General features: G+C 35.8%; 1 protein-coding gene across 5 annotated transcripts in view; it reads right to left on the bottom strand.

The window, feature by feature from the left end:
- The window catches only part of Mpp7 (MAGUK p55 scaffold protein 7), a 259,878-nt gene that overhangs the window by 152,308 nt on the left and 88,989 nt on the right, over nt 1–18,581 (bottom strand). For 4 of the 5 annotated variants that reach the window (XM_026410607.2, XM_026410606.2, XM_077802561.1 and 1 more), the window contains one exon: nt 15,652–15,770. In XM_026410607.2, the coding sequence (XP_026266392.2) occupies nt 15,652–15,770 (119 nt within the window). The remainder of the gene's footprint in view (nt 1–15,651; nt 15,771–18,581) is intronic. The other variant, XM_026410608.2, reaches the window with a different exon arrangement.

The following is an 18,581-nucleotide window of genomic DNA, read 5'->3' on the forward strand; positions in this document are numbered from 1 at the left end:
GTACTAGGTGCTAAAAATACATTATATAGATGCTTACAACCAAACAGGAACATGAGATCAGTGCAAACAGTCCCTGAGGAGCCCTCTAGAGCCAGAAAAAAATAAAATAAAATAAACCAGTGCTCAGACTTGACCGGGAGCTATATACACCTCAGACTCTGATACTTACTCTTAGTAAGATTCACTGAACTGAGAGTTTTGTGTTAGATTCTTTTGCTCCTACAATTTTTGATGGATAGAAGACTTTCTATGTGAGTTTGTTTTAACATGATAAATTGGAGTAGGTATGGACCATGAAGATATTTTTTATAACAAAGATCCAGAATCAGATAAATAAAGAAATTCCTACAAACCAACTAGAAAAAGGCAAGTATCTAGGGTAGCGGGGAGGATAGACAACAGATATAAAAAGGAAACTGGAATGGCCTATTAAGGCATGTTCAACCTCAATACTCAAGTAAATATACAACTAGGAGATGGCATTTCAAATCAACACTTAGCAAAAATTAAAGTCTAATAGTTCCAAGTGTTGACATGTATGTGAGCCAACTGCAACTCTCAGACTGTAACACTATCACGTGGAAGAGGAATTAGACAACATCAAATACAGTGTGAGATGCATATCTCTGGGGCCAGAAACTCTATTCAGGTGTGACCACTTGGAGAAGTGGTCCTGTATGTGGTAAAAGGGAGTCTACACAAAAGTTATTTGCTGCCAAGAATGACTTGGAGAGAAAAGTGGTTTCCTGACTGTAGGGCTCTTGTACCCAGAGGGTGGTTCTCAATGGAAATAACCATTAAAAAGAACATAGATCATTTAAGATTTTGCCACATAATGCCATATATAGCAATGTAGAGGAATGAATTAGAGCTATCTGTAGCACCATAAATAAACCCAACCAAAATGTTAAGTGAAAAACTAGGCTACAGAAAAATTAATGTTTCAAATATGACTCTACATATGAAAAGTCTTAAAACATAACAAAATAATATCTGTGAATACAAACTCAAAATGGCATTTATCTCTGGCAGGAGAAAGAAAAGAATGGGAACAAGGAGGGACTTCAACTGACTCTGTAATACTGTATTCCTTAAGCTGTGTGGTGAATATGTGCATGCTCAGCATATTATTCTCATTTTAATGCCCAAAATATTCCACCATTTTTTTTTTTTTTTTTTTTTTTTTTTTGCGGGGAGATAACCAGAGATTGAACCTTAGGGCTCTTAACCACTAGGCCATATCCTCAGCCCTTTTCATTTTTTATTTTGAGACAGGATTCTCACTAGATTGGTTACAGCCTCAATAAGTTGCTGAGGCTGGCTTTGAACCTGTGTTCCTCCTGCCTCAGTCTCCCAAGCCACTGAGACTACAGGCGTGTGCCACTGTACCCAGCTCTCACATTTTTAAAATGAAAGTTAAAAGATACACTTAGCAACTCAAGAACTTTTTTCAAGAGTCTAATCAGACTATCAATTTTTGCTGGAATTTTAAATAGAACAAAAGTTTATTAAGGCTGGAAAACACTGTCCTGAAAAAAAGAGCCATGCAGCCAAAGGGATATACGCAAGAGTGGTGCAGATCCTGGCATACAGCAGTAAACATGGCTAAAAGGAGGGGAAAAAGGGAGATGACAAGGATCGTAACAATTGTCCTCAACATAACGACTGTCCCAGACTCTATTTAAAGGAAATCATATATTAGTCTACATAACCCTCACAACAAACATTTAAGGAAGGTACTACTATCCTCGCTATGCACCAAATGAGGCACTGTGAAGTTAACTAATACCATAAGGTTATTATTTTCTTATTCTTGGCCCAGCCAGTATCTGAGTCCAAGCAATGGGACCCCCTCAGGGCCTGCTCTGAACTACAATTAGAGATGACTTTCAGCAGAGAATAGAGCTTAGATTTCTGGACATGCAGAACAGTATTCAGTGTACCTGCCTGTGATTGAGGTATTGCCAGAATGAGAAAGAATTGTTCATGAGATTGAGAGAAAAAGAAAACAAAACAAAAATAAGACTGGAGATAGCAAAAGGTCTCAACTTGATGTGAATGAATTGTGAACATTCTCCTGGAGGTACAACATTCTTCTCTCTGGAAACCACTTTTTTCTCCATCAGACACACGATGGACACACTTATTCATTCTGTTCATTAACCAAAGGTGTAATATACCAAACTAAACTATCTAGATCAAATAGATCATGTAATTAGTTTACTAGTAATTTTAATTGGTGCCAGAACTGCAAATATATATCTTACTAGCCAGTAAGTCGTCCCCGCTACTGGATATGGTGTAATTACTGAGTAGAGCAACTTGGCAACACTCAATGAAGCAAGAGATGCCATCTCCGCGGCCCTGCAACTCCACTATTGGGTTTAACATCTAGAAAAGCCAGATATTTTCCTAGTGAAATTCCTATTCTCTGGATTTAGGGAATAATAGGAATTGCCTCTCCAAGGGAAATGATAGTGTTACAGACTTACTGACTCCACACATTCTAATGAATGGACTATCATTAGGGCAGTTCTAGTTCTAGATAAGAAACCATTTTTACGGTGCACACAAATTCCTTATCATTCAACTATGACTAAATACAAATGTAAGATGGTGGTTCTGAAGTGAAGCATATTTTAGTAATCACCGAAATGCACAATAACTTCCAGGAGGCCCTATTCCATTCCATTAAATGCAGACCAGGCAGGAAGACACTGCCCCAGCAAGTATTCACAAACCTGGCTCCTATTCACTCATCCCTACTCCCCAGCAAATCTCTAAAAAGGGCTGCATATGGCCACTATTTTGAGAGTATGAATTACAAAGGCAACAATTTACTCAGGGCCTCAGGAATTCCTATCTTCAGCAGACTGTACATGTTTCCGTGCCTGAAAAAATGTAAACTATAACGTAAGAAATAACTTTGTCTGGCTTCTCCAACAGAGCTGGCTGGACAATTACCTTTGATTGGCCAAGGAGCATTAACAGCTGTTGAGACCCAACTCTCCACTCTGTCAGACCAGGTGGCCATGGATCATTCACAATGTCTGGCTGTCTTTTTCTTTTTCCTCCCGCCCAAGGCAAATGATATTTCAGAGGCAAGTAACATAACCTCCCTGATGGGTTGACACTCGGAACTTCACACCGTCTCCCCTCCCCAAACTGCACAATTTGTTTCCAAAAGATCCCATACCTGTGAATACCTTATAAATAGTCTTTCAGCCTTGAATCTGATTCATTACACTATAACCATCACCCCCACCTCCAGTATGATGCTTTTCATTGCTTCTAGATAAGAGAGGAACTTACTTACAAGTAACTGTTTATAAAACCATTGCTCAATAAAATGCTCTCTTCCTTTTTTAATTGCTTTACCATGTCAATTATCCTGTAAATAATCAGGATTTTCCAAGCTAATTTCATAGTAGTAATTACTACAAAAATTTAATGTATTGAATGTATCTTGTTAAAAGACTAAGATTGAAGATTACCTTCAAACTAGTTTTTCATTTTCTGAAGTGTCCAGGTTGGATATGTCAAATTTTAAAAGTACATTTCTATTCACGGGTTTCTCTATGAGCATCCATCTGCTCAGGGTTTGTTTAGATTAAAAACTAAGAAGATTTTCACTTTTAGAATTAAACTAAATTCATGAGCCCTAAAAATTTTTCATAAATTCACATTAATATGGAGAGTCAATACAAACTCCCACTAATTTTCCTCCGGTGCTTTACTTCTACCAGTCAATTAATACACCCATGACTTCATGTGTCCTTTTAAAAACAAAATTTCAGGAAATGTTTTAAGAAGAGAAATTGGATATTCTGGATTATAAATAAAATTATTCCTTGATACTGAGGAGTGGGTATTTCTTTTAAATTACCAATAAATAAAACTAGGAATGCACCTAACCTCAAAGTGTTTGTGGTGGACAACGAAGAGATTATCATGACACTTCAAAGTGTCACCTGAACTTGGTTGTATGTACTATTGTGATTTACAGCAAACTGATAATCAAATGAGAGAACTTGTCTATTTGTAGGGGAAGGAAGAATAATCAGAGCATGGCCAGGATTATCTTTTATGGAAGAAGATGGAAATCTGCTTCATGTTTTCCCTTGAGTAAATGGATCAAAACAGTAAACAAATAATGTTCATGTTGGTTAATCTGCAAAATTTGCAAGTTTAGAAATAAAGACGTGATTTACCAATCAGATCTTGTAAGAACTTGCACCAGAATGTATTAAGACAAACAAAAACTCCTTCCAGTCAGTAATTGAAAGAAAAATAACCAAATTAAAGTATGGGCAAAGGGAAATTTATTTCTAGTCTCAACTCCAACATAAAGAGCTTGGAAGTCTTCACTCAAGTCCTCATAACAAAAAAAAATGGAACAAATTCAAATATCAGTGATTTTTCTTATATCTAGCAGAGAATTTAAGTCACAGGGCAAACTTTCACACTGAAATCTGGAGAGAAAAGAGAATGCAGAGAATCACAGCTGAGCTCAGGAAGCAGGAACAGAAGCTACTAAAGACAGGAACTTATAGAACACTGAAAATACTAATTTTGATGAGCTGATGGTGGCCAAGTGAAAACTAGTCTGAGAGTTAAAAAATTCTGTGGACCCAATCTAAGAAGCACCCACACACACTTTCCCCTAGGAGTCTCACCAAGATCTCAGGGGTAGAGTTAGGAAGAAAAAAATCTCCCAGTGCTTCATTTGGAGAGGGAAGAGGAATGAGAGGTGTCTGTGACTATTTTGAACTCCACAGGCCTAGAACTTTATCCGTAACAAAAGCTTCCCCTATCCAAAGAAAACTGCTTTACTAGAGCTACACTGAACCTGTAAAAAAGGGTAATGAGACGACCCAAATCCCCTGTGCATTTTCCTCCCTTACCAATTTGAAATTGAGGGGTGAGGGGGGAGAACAGGGTAATAAGGGCTTCTGAGGATCACAGCCCAGGGACTCAGGTCACTAAGAAACTGACATTTAATTATAAAATTATAAAATACCTTCACTCTTTAATAACTTATCACCATCAACAAGTGTCAGAGTAAGTAACAGTAGATCGTAACAGAGAGCTACAAGACACAGGCTCCAAAAAGAGCTCAGAAGAAAATCCAAAGACAACAGATTGAGTGGCGGGGGACAGCACTAAAACCTCTGGCACTTGCCTATAGCAAGCCTTAAACGCAGGCCAGTTCCAAGCCATATTAACATAAAATCTCCCACCAAAAGTCTAATTATTTAGTTCCTATTACCTAATACATCATGTCTAGCTTTCAACGAAAAATTACAGGGCATGATAATGGCAAGAAAAATAGTCTGAAGAGCTAAACCAAGCTTCAGACTCGGGACTCAGATATGACAGAATTTGGAATCATGAAGTTGGGAATTTAAAATAAGCATCATTAATATGCTAAATCAACTCACGGAAAAGTACACAACATGCAAGAAATGGGTCATGTAAGGAGAGAGGTGGAAACTGATAGAGAATCAAAGTGAAATGCTAGAAATCAGAAATGACTATAATGGAAATGAAGACTGTCTTTGATGCGCTCAATAGTAGAATGAGCATAGCCAAGGAAAACTTGAAGAGATGCTAAAAGAACTTTCCAACTGAAATGCAAACAGAAAAATGAATGAAAAGGTGAGGGTGGGGGTGACAAAATATAAAAGAACTGTGGGACAATAAGAGGAGGAAGAGCATATACACATAAAAGGAAAATCACAAAAAGAGAAAAAAAGATCAGAGGAAATATTTGTGGTAATAATGCGGAGAATAACCTGAAATTAATGACAAATACCAAATCACACATCCAGGAACCAGTGGGGGGGGGGACACATCAAAAAGAAGAAACACCAAAAAATCTACATTTTGACATAATATTAGAACTTCAGAAAATCAAAAACAAAGAGAAAGAATTGGGGGAAAGCCTGAGGGGGGAAAATACCTTCCCTCTGATAGGAAAGATTTAATTTAATACCATCAGATTTAAAAATTAAAAAAAGAATATCAGATTTAAAAAAAAAACAGAAACCATGCAAGCAAGAAGAAAATAGAGTGAAATATGTTTTAAGTGTTGGAAGAAAAAACTGTACAGCTCAATTTTTATCTCCAGTGAAATTGTACTACAAAAGTGAAGGAGAAATAGGGATTTTTCAGACAAATATACCTTCAAACCATAGCATATACTAAATAAAATAAAGAGAATAGTATGGGTAAAAGGAAGACTCAATTATAGGTCATCTAGGAAATTCAGAGCAAAAGAAAGAGGCTGGAGAAAGAAAAACCTTACTAACATGAACCAAAAGAATGCTCCAGTACACATACCAATTTCAAACAAAGCAGGGGACATAAAAAGAAGTCAATTCTCCAAGAAGACATAACTATTCTTAAGGTTTATGGTCCTAAGAAGAGAATGTCAAAATTCACGAAGCATAACTGATACAGCTGCAAGAATGGACAAATCCACTATCATCCTTGAAAATTTCAACATCCCTCTGTCAGTAACTTGACAGATCCAGCAGGCAAAAGCATCAGTAAGGATAAAGTCGAAACAAACAACACATCAATCAACTGGATCTGACATTTATGCAATATTTTATCAAATAATAGCAACATAGACATTCTTTTCAAGCTCACATAGAACACTCACCAAAACAGACGACATTCTGCATCATAAAACATAAAATCTAAAAGAATGGAAATCACACAACATGGAAGTTCAGATTACAAGGAATTAAATGAGAAATCAATAACAAAGACAGCAGGAAAAAATCTCTAAATATTTAGAGATTGAAAAATTCTAAATAACACACGCATCAAAGAATTCTCAAGAATAATTTGAAATAAATGAAAATGGAACTCACGAAAGTTTGTGGATACCGAAAAACCAACAGTTAGCCTGAAATTTATAACACAAAGTAAACATTTCAAAAACAGAAAAATCTAATATGCATAATCTAACTTTCGCCTTTGGCAACTATAGAAAGAAAAACAAGCATAAGACAAGACACAATAAAACTAGAGCAAAATTAAGTAAAATTGAAACAGAAAAAAAATAAAAATAAAAACTGATGATCCCATAACCAGGCTAGCCAAAAAAGAAAAAGAAGGAAGAAGGGAAAAAGAAAAAAAAATATAGTATGAGACAATGACAACCAAATATTAGAAATGAAAGAGGGATCATAACTATTACCCCAAGGACAACCTTATGAACAATTCTGTCCTCAAATTTGACAACCTAAATGATATGTACCAATTCCTTAAAAAAAAAAAAAAAAAACTAGTGATTAAAAAACACCAAAAGAGAAAAAGACAATCTGAATAGACTTATATTATCAAAGAAATTGAATCAATAATTAGTCAACTTCCAAAATAGTAAGTACCAGGCCCAACTGGTTTCACTAGTGAATTCTACAAAACATTTAAGGAAGTAAAATGTACCAATCAAATACAATGTCTGCCTAAGGATGTTGGGTTGGAAACAAGTAGAAAGCATAGGGTACACTTCTCGTTCCATGGATAACTCATATGAGGCCAACATTACCCCACAAGCAAAACTAGACAAATGACATTACAAAGTAGGAAAATTACAGAATAATATCATTTATAAACAGCAATGTAAAAATTCTCATGAAAATGTTAGCAAATTGAATCCAACAATGTATGAAATCATAATAGATCACAACCAAGTAGATTTACTACAGATATGTAAATATCGGTTGAACATTCAGGAATTAAGGATGTAATTCATTTCATCAACAGGCTAATGAAGAATAAAATCACATCAACAGATGCAAAAAAAAATTTTAAATCTATCATCCATTCATGATAACTCTCAGCCAACTGGGAATAAATGTACTTTTTCAACCTGATAAAGAACAACAATGAAATAGCTATGGCTAACATCACACGTACTAATAAGAAACTAGATTCTTCTCCCATAAGATCATATGAAGGCAAAGATGTCTCTTCCCACCACTGCTGTAACATACTGCATAGGCATTTCTAGTTAATGTTATAAGACAAGAAAAGGAAGGAGAAAAAAAGAGAAAAGGAAGAAATGAAACTGTCTTTGTTTACAGTGATATGATGAAATAATGAAATACTAGATACAGATCTAACAAAATACGAATAGAATCCAAATAAGAAAAACTCAATGAAAGAAATCAAAGATCTCAATGAATGGAATGAGATTCTACCCACATGGGCAGGAAAACACAGTAAGTGTTAAAATGTCAACTCTCTTAACTTGATCTACTGAACACACAATCCCAATCAAAATCCCAGCAAGTTATTTTGTGAATATGATAAACTGATTCTAAAGTTTAAATGATAAGGCAAAAGACCCAAAATAGCCAACATTGTACTGCAGACAAGCAAAGGTAGAAAATTCCTACTACCCTACCTCAAAACTTACCATAAAGCTATGGTAATCAAGATGGTGTGGTACTGGTGAAAGAATAGGTGAACAGACAATGGAACATGAAAAAAGAGCCCAGAAACAGATGGGCACAAATAAAATCAGCTGATCTTTGACAAATGAGAAAAGGAAATTCAATGAAAAAGGATAGTCTTCTCAACAACACTGGAACAAGTGGATATTCATATGGAAAATTTTTAATCTAGGCACAGAATGTACAACATTCACAAAAAAATAAGCTAAAGAGAATCATAGATTCAAATGTAAACAAATACAAAAACTTATATAAAATTTCTAGGAGATAACAGAGGAGAAAACTAGTTGATCTTGAGTTTGATGATGAGTTTTAGATACTGTCATGTATCACTAACTGATGGGGATACATTTTAATATTGGGGACACTTTCCAAAAAATGCACTGTGAGATGGTGTCCTCATTTGTGCAAACACAAACTAAGACAGCAACGACCTAACTAGGCAACATAAACTCATGGGTCTGCAGTTGTATATGCATCCACTGTTGGCAAAAATGACATTTTGACTAATTCCAAAAGTACAAACAAAGAAAAACTGATGTGGGATTTTATATTAAAATTAGAAACTTATACTGTATCAGATAACAAAGAGAATATAAAGACAAGCCACAGTCTGACAAAATACATATCTGATAAAGACATATGTAAAAGATACAATGCAGCAGTGAGGGAAAAAAAACAATTTAAAAAAACAATTTTAAAAGATGTCTCTGAAGAGACATCTCAACAAAGAAGATGTACAGATGACAAACATACAAAAAGCAAACATATGAAAACTTAACAGGTTTCAAGGAAATTGCACACTAAAATAATAATGAGATACCATAACATATCTATTACAATAATGGAAAATATTAAAAAAAAAAAAACAACCTTGACCATACCTGATGAGGATACAGGGCAACAGGAATTCTCATTCATCTTTGGCGGTAATGAAAAATGGTACAGTCACTTTTGATGATAATCTGGGCAGGACACAGAGGTGCACACCTGTAATCCCAGCAGCTCAGGAGTCTGAGGCAGAAGGACTGCAAGTTCAAGACCAGCCTCAGCAAGGGGGCCCCTAAGCAACTTAGTGAGACACTGTGTCAAAATCAAAAATAAAAAGGGCTAAGGACGTGGCTCAGTGGTTAAGAGGCCCTAGGTTCAATCCACAATACTAAAGAGAGAAAAAAAAAAAGATGATGACAACAATCTGTTTTCTTCGAAAACTAAACACAGTGTTACTGTATGATCCAGTAATCATGTTCTTATCATTTGCCCAAATGAGTTGAAAATATATCGATATAAAAAGCTGCACATGTATATTTATAGGAGCTTTACCAGTAATTACTTGAAACTGAAGGCAATGATCATGTCCTTCAATTGGTGAAGGGAGAAAAACTGTGGTACATACATACAATGGACAAAATACTATTCAGTGACATAAAGAAATGAATAATTAATTGAGCCATGAGATCTGAGTGAGACCTGATGAAATCTTACATACTGCTAAATTGAAAAAGTCAATCTGAAAAGGCCTATATGATGCCAAGTAAATGCCAGTCTGAAAAATGCAAAACTATAGAGGCAGTAAAAAAATCAAGTGGTTGCTGAGATAGGGAGAGAAGGTAGGTAAAGTATACAAGGTAGATTTATAGGGAGATGAAACTATTCTTTGTGATACTGCCATGGTGGATACATGACAATGTGCATTTGTCAAAGTCTACAGAATCACTCAACACAAAGAGTCCTAATGTCAACTATGAACTTCAGTTAATAATAATGTATCAATGTTAAATTGATAAACGTACCATGTTAACACAAGAGATTAATAGTAAGAGAAACTGGGGGGAGTGCTTGGAAAGCTATTCATATCATCTGCTCAATTTTTCTATAAATCAAAACTCTTCTTAAAAAGTTCTCTATTGGTTAAAAAGAATTCAATGGGAAAGCAGTAGACAACGAATCCCAAGAAGCCATTTTTCCAAAGACAATACATAAATAACTAATGAACTCATGAAAAGATGCTTAACATTATTTAGTCATGCTTCACTTCATATCCAATAGGATGGCTAGAATAAAAAAAAACAGATTAAAAATAAGTGTTGATAAGGAGGTATACACTGCTGGTGGGAATATAAAATGGTGTGATCACTTTGGAAAATACTCTGGCAGGTCTTTAAAATGTTAAACACAGAGTTACCATTTGACCAAACAATTCTATTCTTAAACATATACCCCAGAGAGTTGAAAACATATCTACACAAACACTTGAACACAAATGTTCTTAGGAACACTATTCTTAACAGTCAAGATGTAACAACAGCCCAAATGTCTATCAGTGGATAAACAAATGTAGCATATCTATACTGTACTATTCTGCAAAAGAAAGGAATGAGGTACAAATACACACCAGGTGTGGGTGAAACTTGGTATTAAAGTAAGTGACAGATGTCAGTCACCAAAAAAAGCACATGATTCCATCTTTATGAAATATCTGAATGGGCAAATACACAAAGACAGGAAGTAGATTAGTAGCTGCTTAGACCTGATGAACAGGAGGATGTAGGGATTAGAGGATAATAACTAGGGGTGCAGGGTTTCTTTCTGAGGTGATCAGAAGGTCCTAAAGTTGACAATAGAGATGTTGTACACAACCTTGTAAATACACTAAAAATAACAGAATTCTGTTTTCAATTTGTGAATTGTATAGTGAACAAATTATCTCAACAAATGTTAACAACAACAACAAAACAAGTTACCACCTAAATGTTAATGAATTCCAAATAGAGTCGCCAAGTTTCACAAGTAAAAATACAAATACTGCATGGTTCATGCTTACACTAAAAACTTCCACACTATGTATCTGAAGTTTAACTACATGTCCTGTACTTTTCACTGCAGCCCTGCCCCCATACTGATTTTCCTCAACCCGGAACATAATTATCCTCACTTCTAGGTACATGTATCCAACCATATAATAGGCATGTCTATTTGATTATGCTCCAAACACGAAACAAACATAAACAAACTAAAATCATCTCTCATTTCCTCTGAGGACCAGCAAATATATAAGAACTGGTACCTGAGACCTTAAGTCTGGCTCCTGGAGTCTGCTTTCAACTCCCAATGGCCTGGTATAAACCCAGTGGCTGGATCCAGGGGCAGGAGTTTTGAGACATTAAGTAAAGCACACATGCTGGAATCAGTCTCTGTCTCTCAAACTAAAAATCAGCTCCCCTTTTCCAACACTCTGTCACCATCATCCTTGAACTAGAATCTCATGCTCCATCAGTCTGCACAGCATACCAATTTGCTTCTGGAAGAAAAGTATTCTTTCAATTGGAAAGAAATGGGCAAAGAATCCCAAGTAGTCATCTTTCTAAAGATGATATACAAATAGTGCAGAAAATGATCATAATAGCTAGGAAAATGTTCACTTCTTTATTACCCTGCTTTAAACCTCCCAATACAATGGCTCCATCAGGCTGTACACCTTGGGCAGTTTAAGAGTAGGTCTCTGCTTAACTTTTTGCCACATGTTGTCCACTCTTTCTTATTTCACATACCAGCCAAAAGACAGTCCTTATTCTAAGGATACAACTCTTGCTCTTACCTCCAGACATTCTGCATGTCACTCCTCTGGCCTAAACTCCCACTGTCCCCCAGAAATCTTACTTGAACAACTCCTACTCAGCTTGCAGGGTCTAGCTGATATCAAATCCTCCAGGGGCCCCTCCCTGAGGCCGGTGTTGAGTTACACACCTTGCACCTCTCATAAAAGCTCTCAATGTGATCTACCACAGAATGTTTTAATTGTCCACCTTTTCATCTGAGTCCTCTGGGAGACTGGAGATTCAACAAGGAAGGGGACTGTGCCTTCCTTGTTGAATATTTAGATATTCAGCCCTGACAGTCCCTATAGTGACTGGTTTATGGTAAGTAGTCCACACACACAGTGTGAACAAATTAATCAATAATCAAAAGTTAAAGTTATGTAACAACATTACAAGGATCTAGCTGAGTATTTACCATTATTCCTTTAAGGCTGAAACCACTAAAATATGCACAGTAATTCAACCACAAAGAACTGTGTCTTTAAAATATCAATTTATGTTTGCTGAAATATCTCAGAATCTGAAAAAAGAATAAAATTCAAATAACAACTTCTTTGCTCCTGCCCTCACATACATGTGGCTATTTAAATGAGGAAAACACATGCAACTATTTAAAAAGTAATGACAATTTGATATTCTTATCCTAGAAATCCAACACAACTATGAATTAAAAACGGAAATTTCTTGAAGAAACTACAACCCAATTTCAAAGCAATACAATATCTAAGCTAGACATATTTTTTCTATAGAGAAATTAAAACAGATTACAAACATACAAACAAATAAATAAAATTAAATTTCAAGAGATCTCAAAAGAAAAAAAAGTCAAGGGTAGAAGATAAATCTACAAATATTAGAACATAAAATATATGCTTCATGGACCAGTATATTTACTAATGATGGGTCAAAAACATGGCTATACACCTAAGACTGCTGCTCCATCACACTCACTAGATCATGTAAATTATAATATGCTTCTTCCACCCCACCCCATGTATATATATTTTTCTATTCCTTTTCCAGGTTCTCTCTCAGTACCATTTTCCTTCTGTTACTTACAAAATCTCATACTCACAGATTTTATTATTCAGTTTTTCTACTTAATATCTCCAAAAAATAATCATAATAATCCTCAGTTACCACCCGGAAGCATAATCCTATTTCTTTCCAGTGACAAGTTCAATACCCCAAGGTGGCATGCTGTACCTGTTACAGACTGAAATGCCAAAATGCCTCTTTTTAAGTCTATTTTACATTATCTCCAAAGGTTGTTCGTATTTAAAACTGTGTGGTGATTTACAACTAGCTTTTTTATATACAAAATTGGATGATGAAAATTTTGTGCTAGGATATAAAAATCAAATTTTGTGTTCACCCAGTTTTAAATCACAGCCTAACCGCTTTAACTTCAGGCAAAAGCACATAAAACCAAAGCACATTTTGATTCACTCTAAAACAAATCTTTTCAAACAAATTCCTTCTGCTCTATCAAGATTTATGTACAAAAGCTGAAGGCTTCTATCCTCCAACCTTGAATAGAAGCACTTGGAATACAGAGAAGTGGTTTTTTCCAGCTGTTTAAAGCTACAATCCCATGAGTCTGCCTCGTGGAGGCATTTAGACTTTACTTATTTGAAACTAATAGAATGGGTCAGTCAAAGGACACACTTGAGATCTGCATCTGATCAATGTTGGGGGTGGGGAGAATGTATTAAGAAATTGAGAATGTATTAAAGGTACATAATAAAACTAATTTTTAAAAGACATTTTATAGTAATTACTGAAAAATATTTAGAATAGCACACATTAACCATGTTATCTAAATACCGGCAACAGCCATTTATTTGCTTCTATTTTTAGCAAACCAGATATCAACACCATCCGGAATGCTTCCTAACTACTTGTTACTGACATATACTTTGGAAAACAGCCTATGCTTAACAGTTACCAGCCAATGTAACTTGAGAATCTGTTGTATATCTTAGTTTTGTTCTTTTAATAGAAATAACAACCACCTCTGTAGTTTTTCATGTGCTGGGTAATTATCTTTTGCCTCAGTATTTAATAATGTCTATTTAACATTGCCTAACCTACACATCTATCAAAGAACTTACAGTCTTCGTTATTTTAACTGAAACTTGCAACCCTGCCAACAAATATTCTAACTTCCATTTTACATAAGGAAATTGATATAGTAGTCATGCTCTTAAAAAATACAAACATACAGCCATTGTTTGGGGACATTTTATTCAATAATCAAGGGATGATGATGCCAAGTCAAATACACTCTATTCCCCCATCAAAGGATCAAGTCAATATAAATCAATCCATAGCTATTCCACTCCTATACATACAACACAGAAATATTTCTATGATTACCTCACCAAGTCATAAACTTCATCCACTGTAATCTCAAAACCATTTCTAAGAAACCCCAAGAAAGCAACTAAACTGCCTAAAATTATTTAGAGCACAAAGATACCTTGGCAATTACCTTATTATAAAAAGTAAATAAATGAACAAATAAAACTTTAAATGCATTGCCAGGGAAATGCCATGTATCAGCTTTCACTTCTTGAGAACTGTTACTACTCAGAGCACACAAATCTCAGTAAATTGCCCAACAAGAAAAAAAAATAATATATATATATATATATATATATATATATATATGAAGAATTCTGTTCCATAATGCAATTGCAACTAGAAGTGGCTCCTTTTCAAATACTGTACATCAATTAAAAGCCTCCTGTCATGACAGACAACCATAACAAATTTAGCTGAATTAAGCATAGGTCCAGATTTCATGGAGGCAAAGGTTTCTACCTCCTACAGACTCAAGTAAGACTCTAAATTTCTTTCAGCTTGAATTAAATGAGAGAAAATGCAATTCATATTTCCAGAAGCAAGAGTAACATATTTTCCAGTAAGTTTCTTGTTCTCATTTTACTATTTTAAGAGTTCTGATCACTCCCAGTGTTTCTGTAAGACAAGATCTGGTTCCTGGTGGCTGATCATTTTCATGGCATGATGCTTTACTAAAACCGTCTCCAAAAACTGTTTTTATTCATATTTAGGTTCAGTGTATTTATCTACAAAATACCATTTCAATGGAGTTGTGCCAATAAAAGAAAAGAGCTTACTAGAATTTCAGTTGACTTTGTTAAAGGAAATTATTTTAAATTAATGTGGCTACTGAACTGCTGCCATCCTTGACCTCAGAAAATATATTCCTTCTAATTTTTGCTGTGAACATTTATTTATTTAAGTTAAATTCCAGCTCATGAATGTTGACCATGAAGGAGGCTAAACCTTCCTGCTACTATTTCATATTCTTTTTCTAAACAAGGGCAACCACATGTTTGCTGCATTAGTATGCACAGCCAGATCACCACCATTAAGTGAAATCATCTATGTATTTTTGGTAGGATCTTTAACAACTTCCACGCCTGTCAGTGAAATGAAACAAGGCTGTTTTGTTTTCAGAGAGCAACAATTTGATCTCTGGTTTACTAGATGGCGCTCAAAATATTTTTCCATATGTTTTTTTTCAAAGAGAATCTGACATCAGCATGGTTTACCTTTACCAGTGAATGCAGGCTTTTTTCACCAAACATATCCCAGAGGAAGGTCAGGTCTTCCTGGCTATCCACATGTGGCTGCAGCTGGGCTGGCAGAGCAGCCAACAGCTCATAGAGACCTATAAAATGAAAATAAAACACAAAGCGTAATCTTAGAGTGATCTCATTAATTTCGCTTAAGGTGTGTGTAAATGACGGCTGGAACATGTCATTTTAACTGGATTTGTATTCTGGGTCATCAAGCAAAACACTGCGCCAAAGAAGCAAAGTAAAGTTTTTTGATTTTTCAATTCCAAAGAAGTATGTATTAACAGACAAGCTTTTACCTTTCACGGTTGTCAACATTCTGCAGCCATCCAAGTTTACATAACCCAAGACAGAAAATGTGTACAGGTTTTCAGAAAAAGAAGAAAACACATACATTCCTTTCCTTAATCGTTATTACATTTCCCTCACTGCTAGCCAAAGAGTGAAATGAGTCATGAATAGGAAAAACTTCCTTAGGAGAACAGAAAATTGATAGAGTGGTCTACTGAAAAGGCTTTGCACTGTACAGAGAGTTCCTAATAACATATAGCTTCAAAAATATGTGTGTTAACCTAACATTAAAAATCAAGTTCTACTAAGGAAGACCAAATAATCTGCCCATGGTGCTACATTATTGTAGTCAACAATTAAGAAAGAGAAAGCTACACAGGACTGAGTCTAAATTGGGGATGTGTGACATTCATCTAACTCCCCTCTGAAAGAGTTAAAATAGCAGACACAGGTTCCCCATGGCATTTGCTCACTGGAAGACTCCTAGGGGCAGACAGTAGCATAGTGTTCCACAGTAGCATGCTACACAAACCATCCATCTCCATCACAGGCCGTCAGACTCCTGTCCAAGAAATGTTGCAACAGCGCTTGCCCGAGACTCTTTAGGGAGGTGACCTGGCAGAAGTCAGTATCAACTCATAGCACATGTTTCATTTTCCAGTGGGATTACATGAGGTAAAAAGGACAAAATTCCTTTTATTTCTGTCTGCTGTCTACAAAAACACCAAGACCTCATGGGACCAGCAACACACGGGACTGCTGTTATTTTGGATCTGAATAAGTGCTGCTGTTCATCACGGGGACAGCTTTACAAGATATTTAGCTAGCAAAGAATAGTATATTATGGGCTGCTGATTAGTAGATCTATTATCTTCCTAAAGCAGGATCACACCATGCTAATCAGTGATAATTCACAAGCAAATGCGTAAGGTACCACTCTGAAAGTTTGACGGGTAACTTGGGAGATTTGATTAAATTCAAACATTCCTAAGGCTGTACTTAGACCCTACTAAAAAGCTAAAACTCTATTTTAAAAAAAAAGAAAACACTTCTCCCAATTACATTCTTAAATATTTTTGATGCTTTACATTTATTCCCTAAAAACCTGGAATACTGCCTAAGCCGGCTCTTATTTCCCATTTTGTAAAACTGTTTTTAAAGTATGTCAACCTAACTCAATAACAACATAGATCTGTGTGTATGTGTGTGTAAATGTCTGCATGAATATGTGTGTGTGTGTGTCTGTCTGTCTGTCTGTTTCCGTCTCTCCCCCTCCACACAGCTCCAAGATCAGTAGTTAAGGTCAGAGGTTCAAAATGTAAAATCATGTTAAAAGAGTGGAATTTCATTCTTTTACTACTGATTTCAGGAGTTATAAAAATAATTACCTATCCTTGGGGTAATATGAGTTAGAGTTTAATTAAGGATAACTATTTCAACTGTGATATAACTTACATAGGTCAATATTCATCATGTTCCATATGTAACTCAGATCCAGTCATTGTTATTACTAATTATTGTTACTAATCATATTATTACTGAAAAGCAAAAGTTCAGATCAAACAGACATAGATTCAAACCCCATGTCTATATTTGGAGCATTTCACATAAGTTACTGAATTTTGTTTCCCTCATGTGTTTAAAAGGAAATGACAGAAGGCGTAGCTCAGTGGTAGAGTGCCTGCCTAGCACGCATAAGGGCCTGGGTTCAACCCCCAGTACTGGGGGGAAAAAAATAATTGACAAGTAGTAAAACCACACAGACTACATACACACCCCCACACACAATAGTACATAGAAAACTAGTGAAATCTGAATAAAGTCAATGGGGTATCCTAGTCCATTCTGTGGTGCTATCACAGAATATCACAGACAGGGTAATTTATAAATGATATAAATAATACACATTTACTTGGCTCATGGTTCTGGAGACTGGGACCAGGTGAGGGCCTTTGTGCTGTGTCAACTCATGCTGGAAGGCAGAAGTGCAGAGCAAGGGAGCAAGAGGGGGCCAGACTCACTTTTACAGCAAGCCCACTCCTGCATTAGCATCAGTCCACTTGTGAGAACAGAGCCCTTATGACCTGATCACCTCTTTTGAGGTCCCAACATCATTGTATTGGGGACAAAGTTTTCAATACAAGAACTTTCACAGACACATTCAAACCACGGGCTGTCTATACCAATGGCAATTTCCTAGTCTCCACAACTCTGCTGTAGTTACCCAGGAAGTTAACCCTGGAGGAAAGTGGGTGAAAGGTAGAGATCTCTCTGTATCATCTGTTCCATCAATATACGAACCTACAATTACCTCAGAATAAAATATTAACATAAAACAGAAATAGTGGTTTAAAAAAATCGTTGTATGAACTGAACGGAACAGTGCATGTGGCAGCACTTAGTGTCATGGCTGGCAGAATAGGTACTTGATAGAAGGTAATCTTCTCATTTCCTTAATACCTCTCCCTCTAGAATGAAATACCATTTCAACTCAATGGTTCAAAGTCAAAAAACAACAGCTTAGCCATACATTCCAACTGGATACAATACTACACTGAGAAATAAAACCACCCTAGTCTTTTACATATGGAAAGTGTTAACTTTGTCCAAAT

Source organism: Urocitellus parryii, chromosome 9 (assembly GCF_045843805.1).
Source record: "Urocitellus parryii isolate mUroPar1 chromosome 9, mUroPar1.hap1, whole genome shotgun sequence".
Taxonomy (NCBI): Eukaryota; Metazoa; Chordata; class Mammalia; order Rodentia; family Sciuridae; genus Urocitellus; species Urocitellus parryii.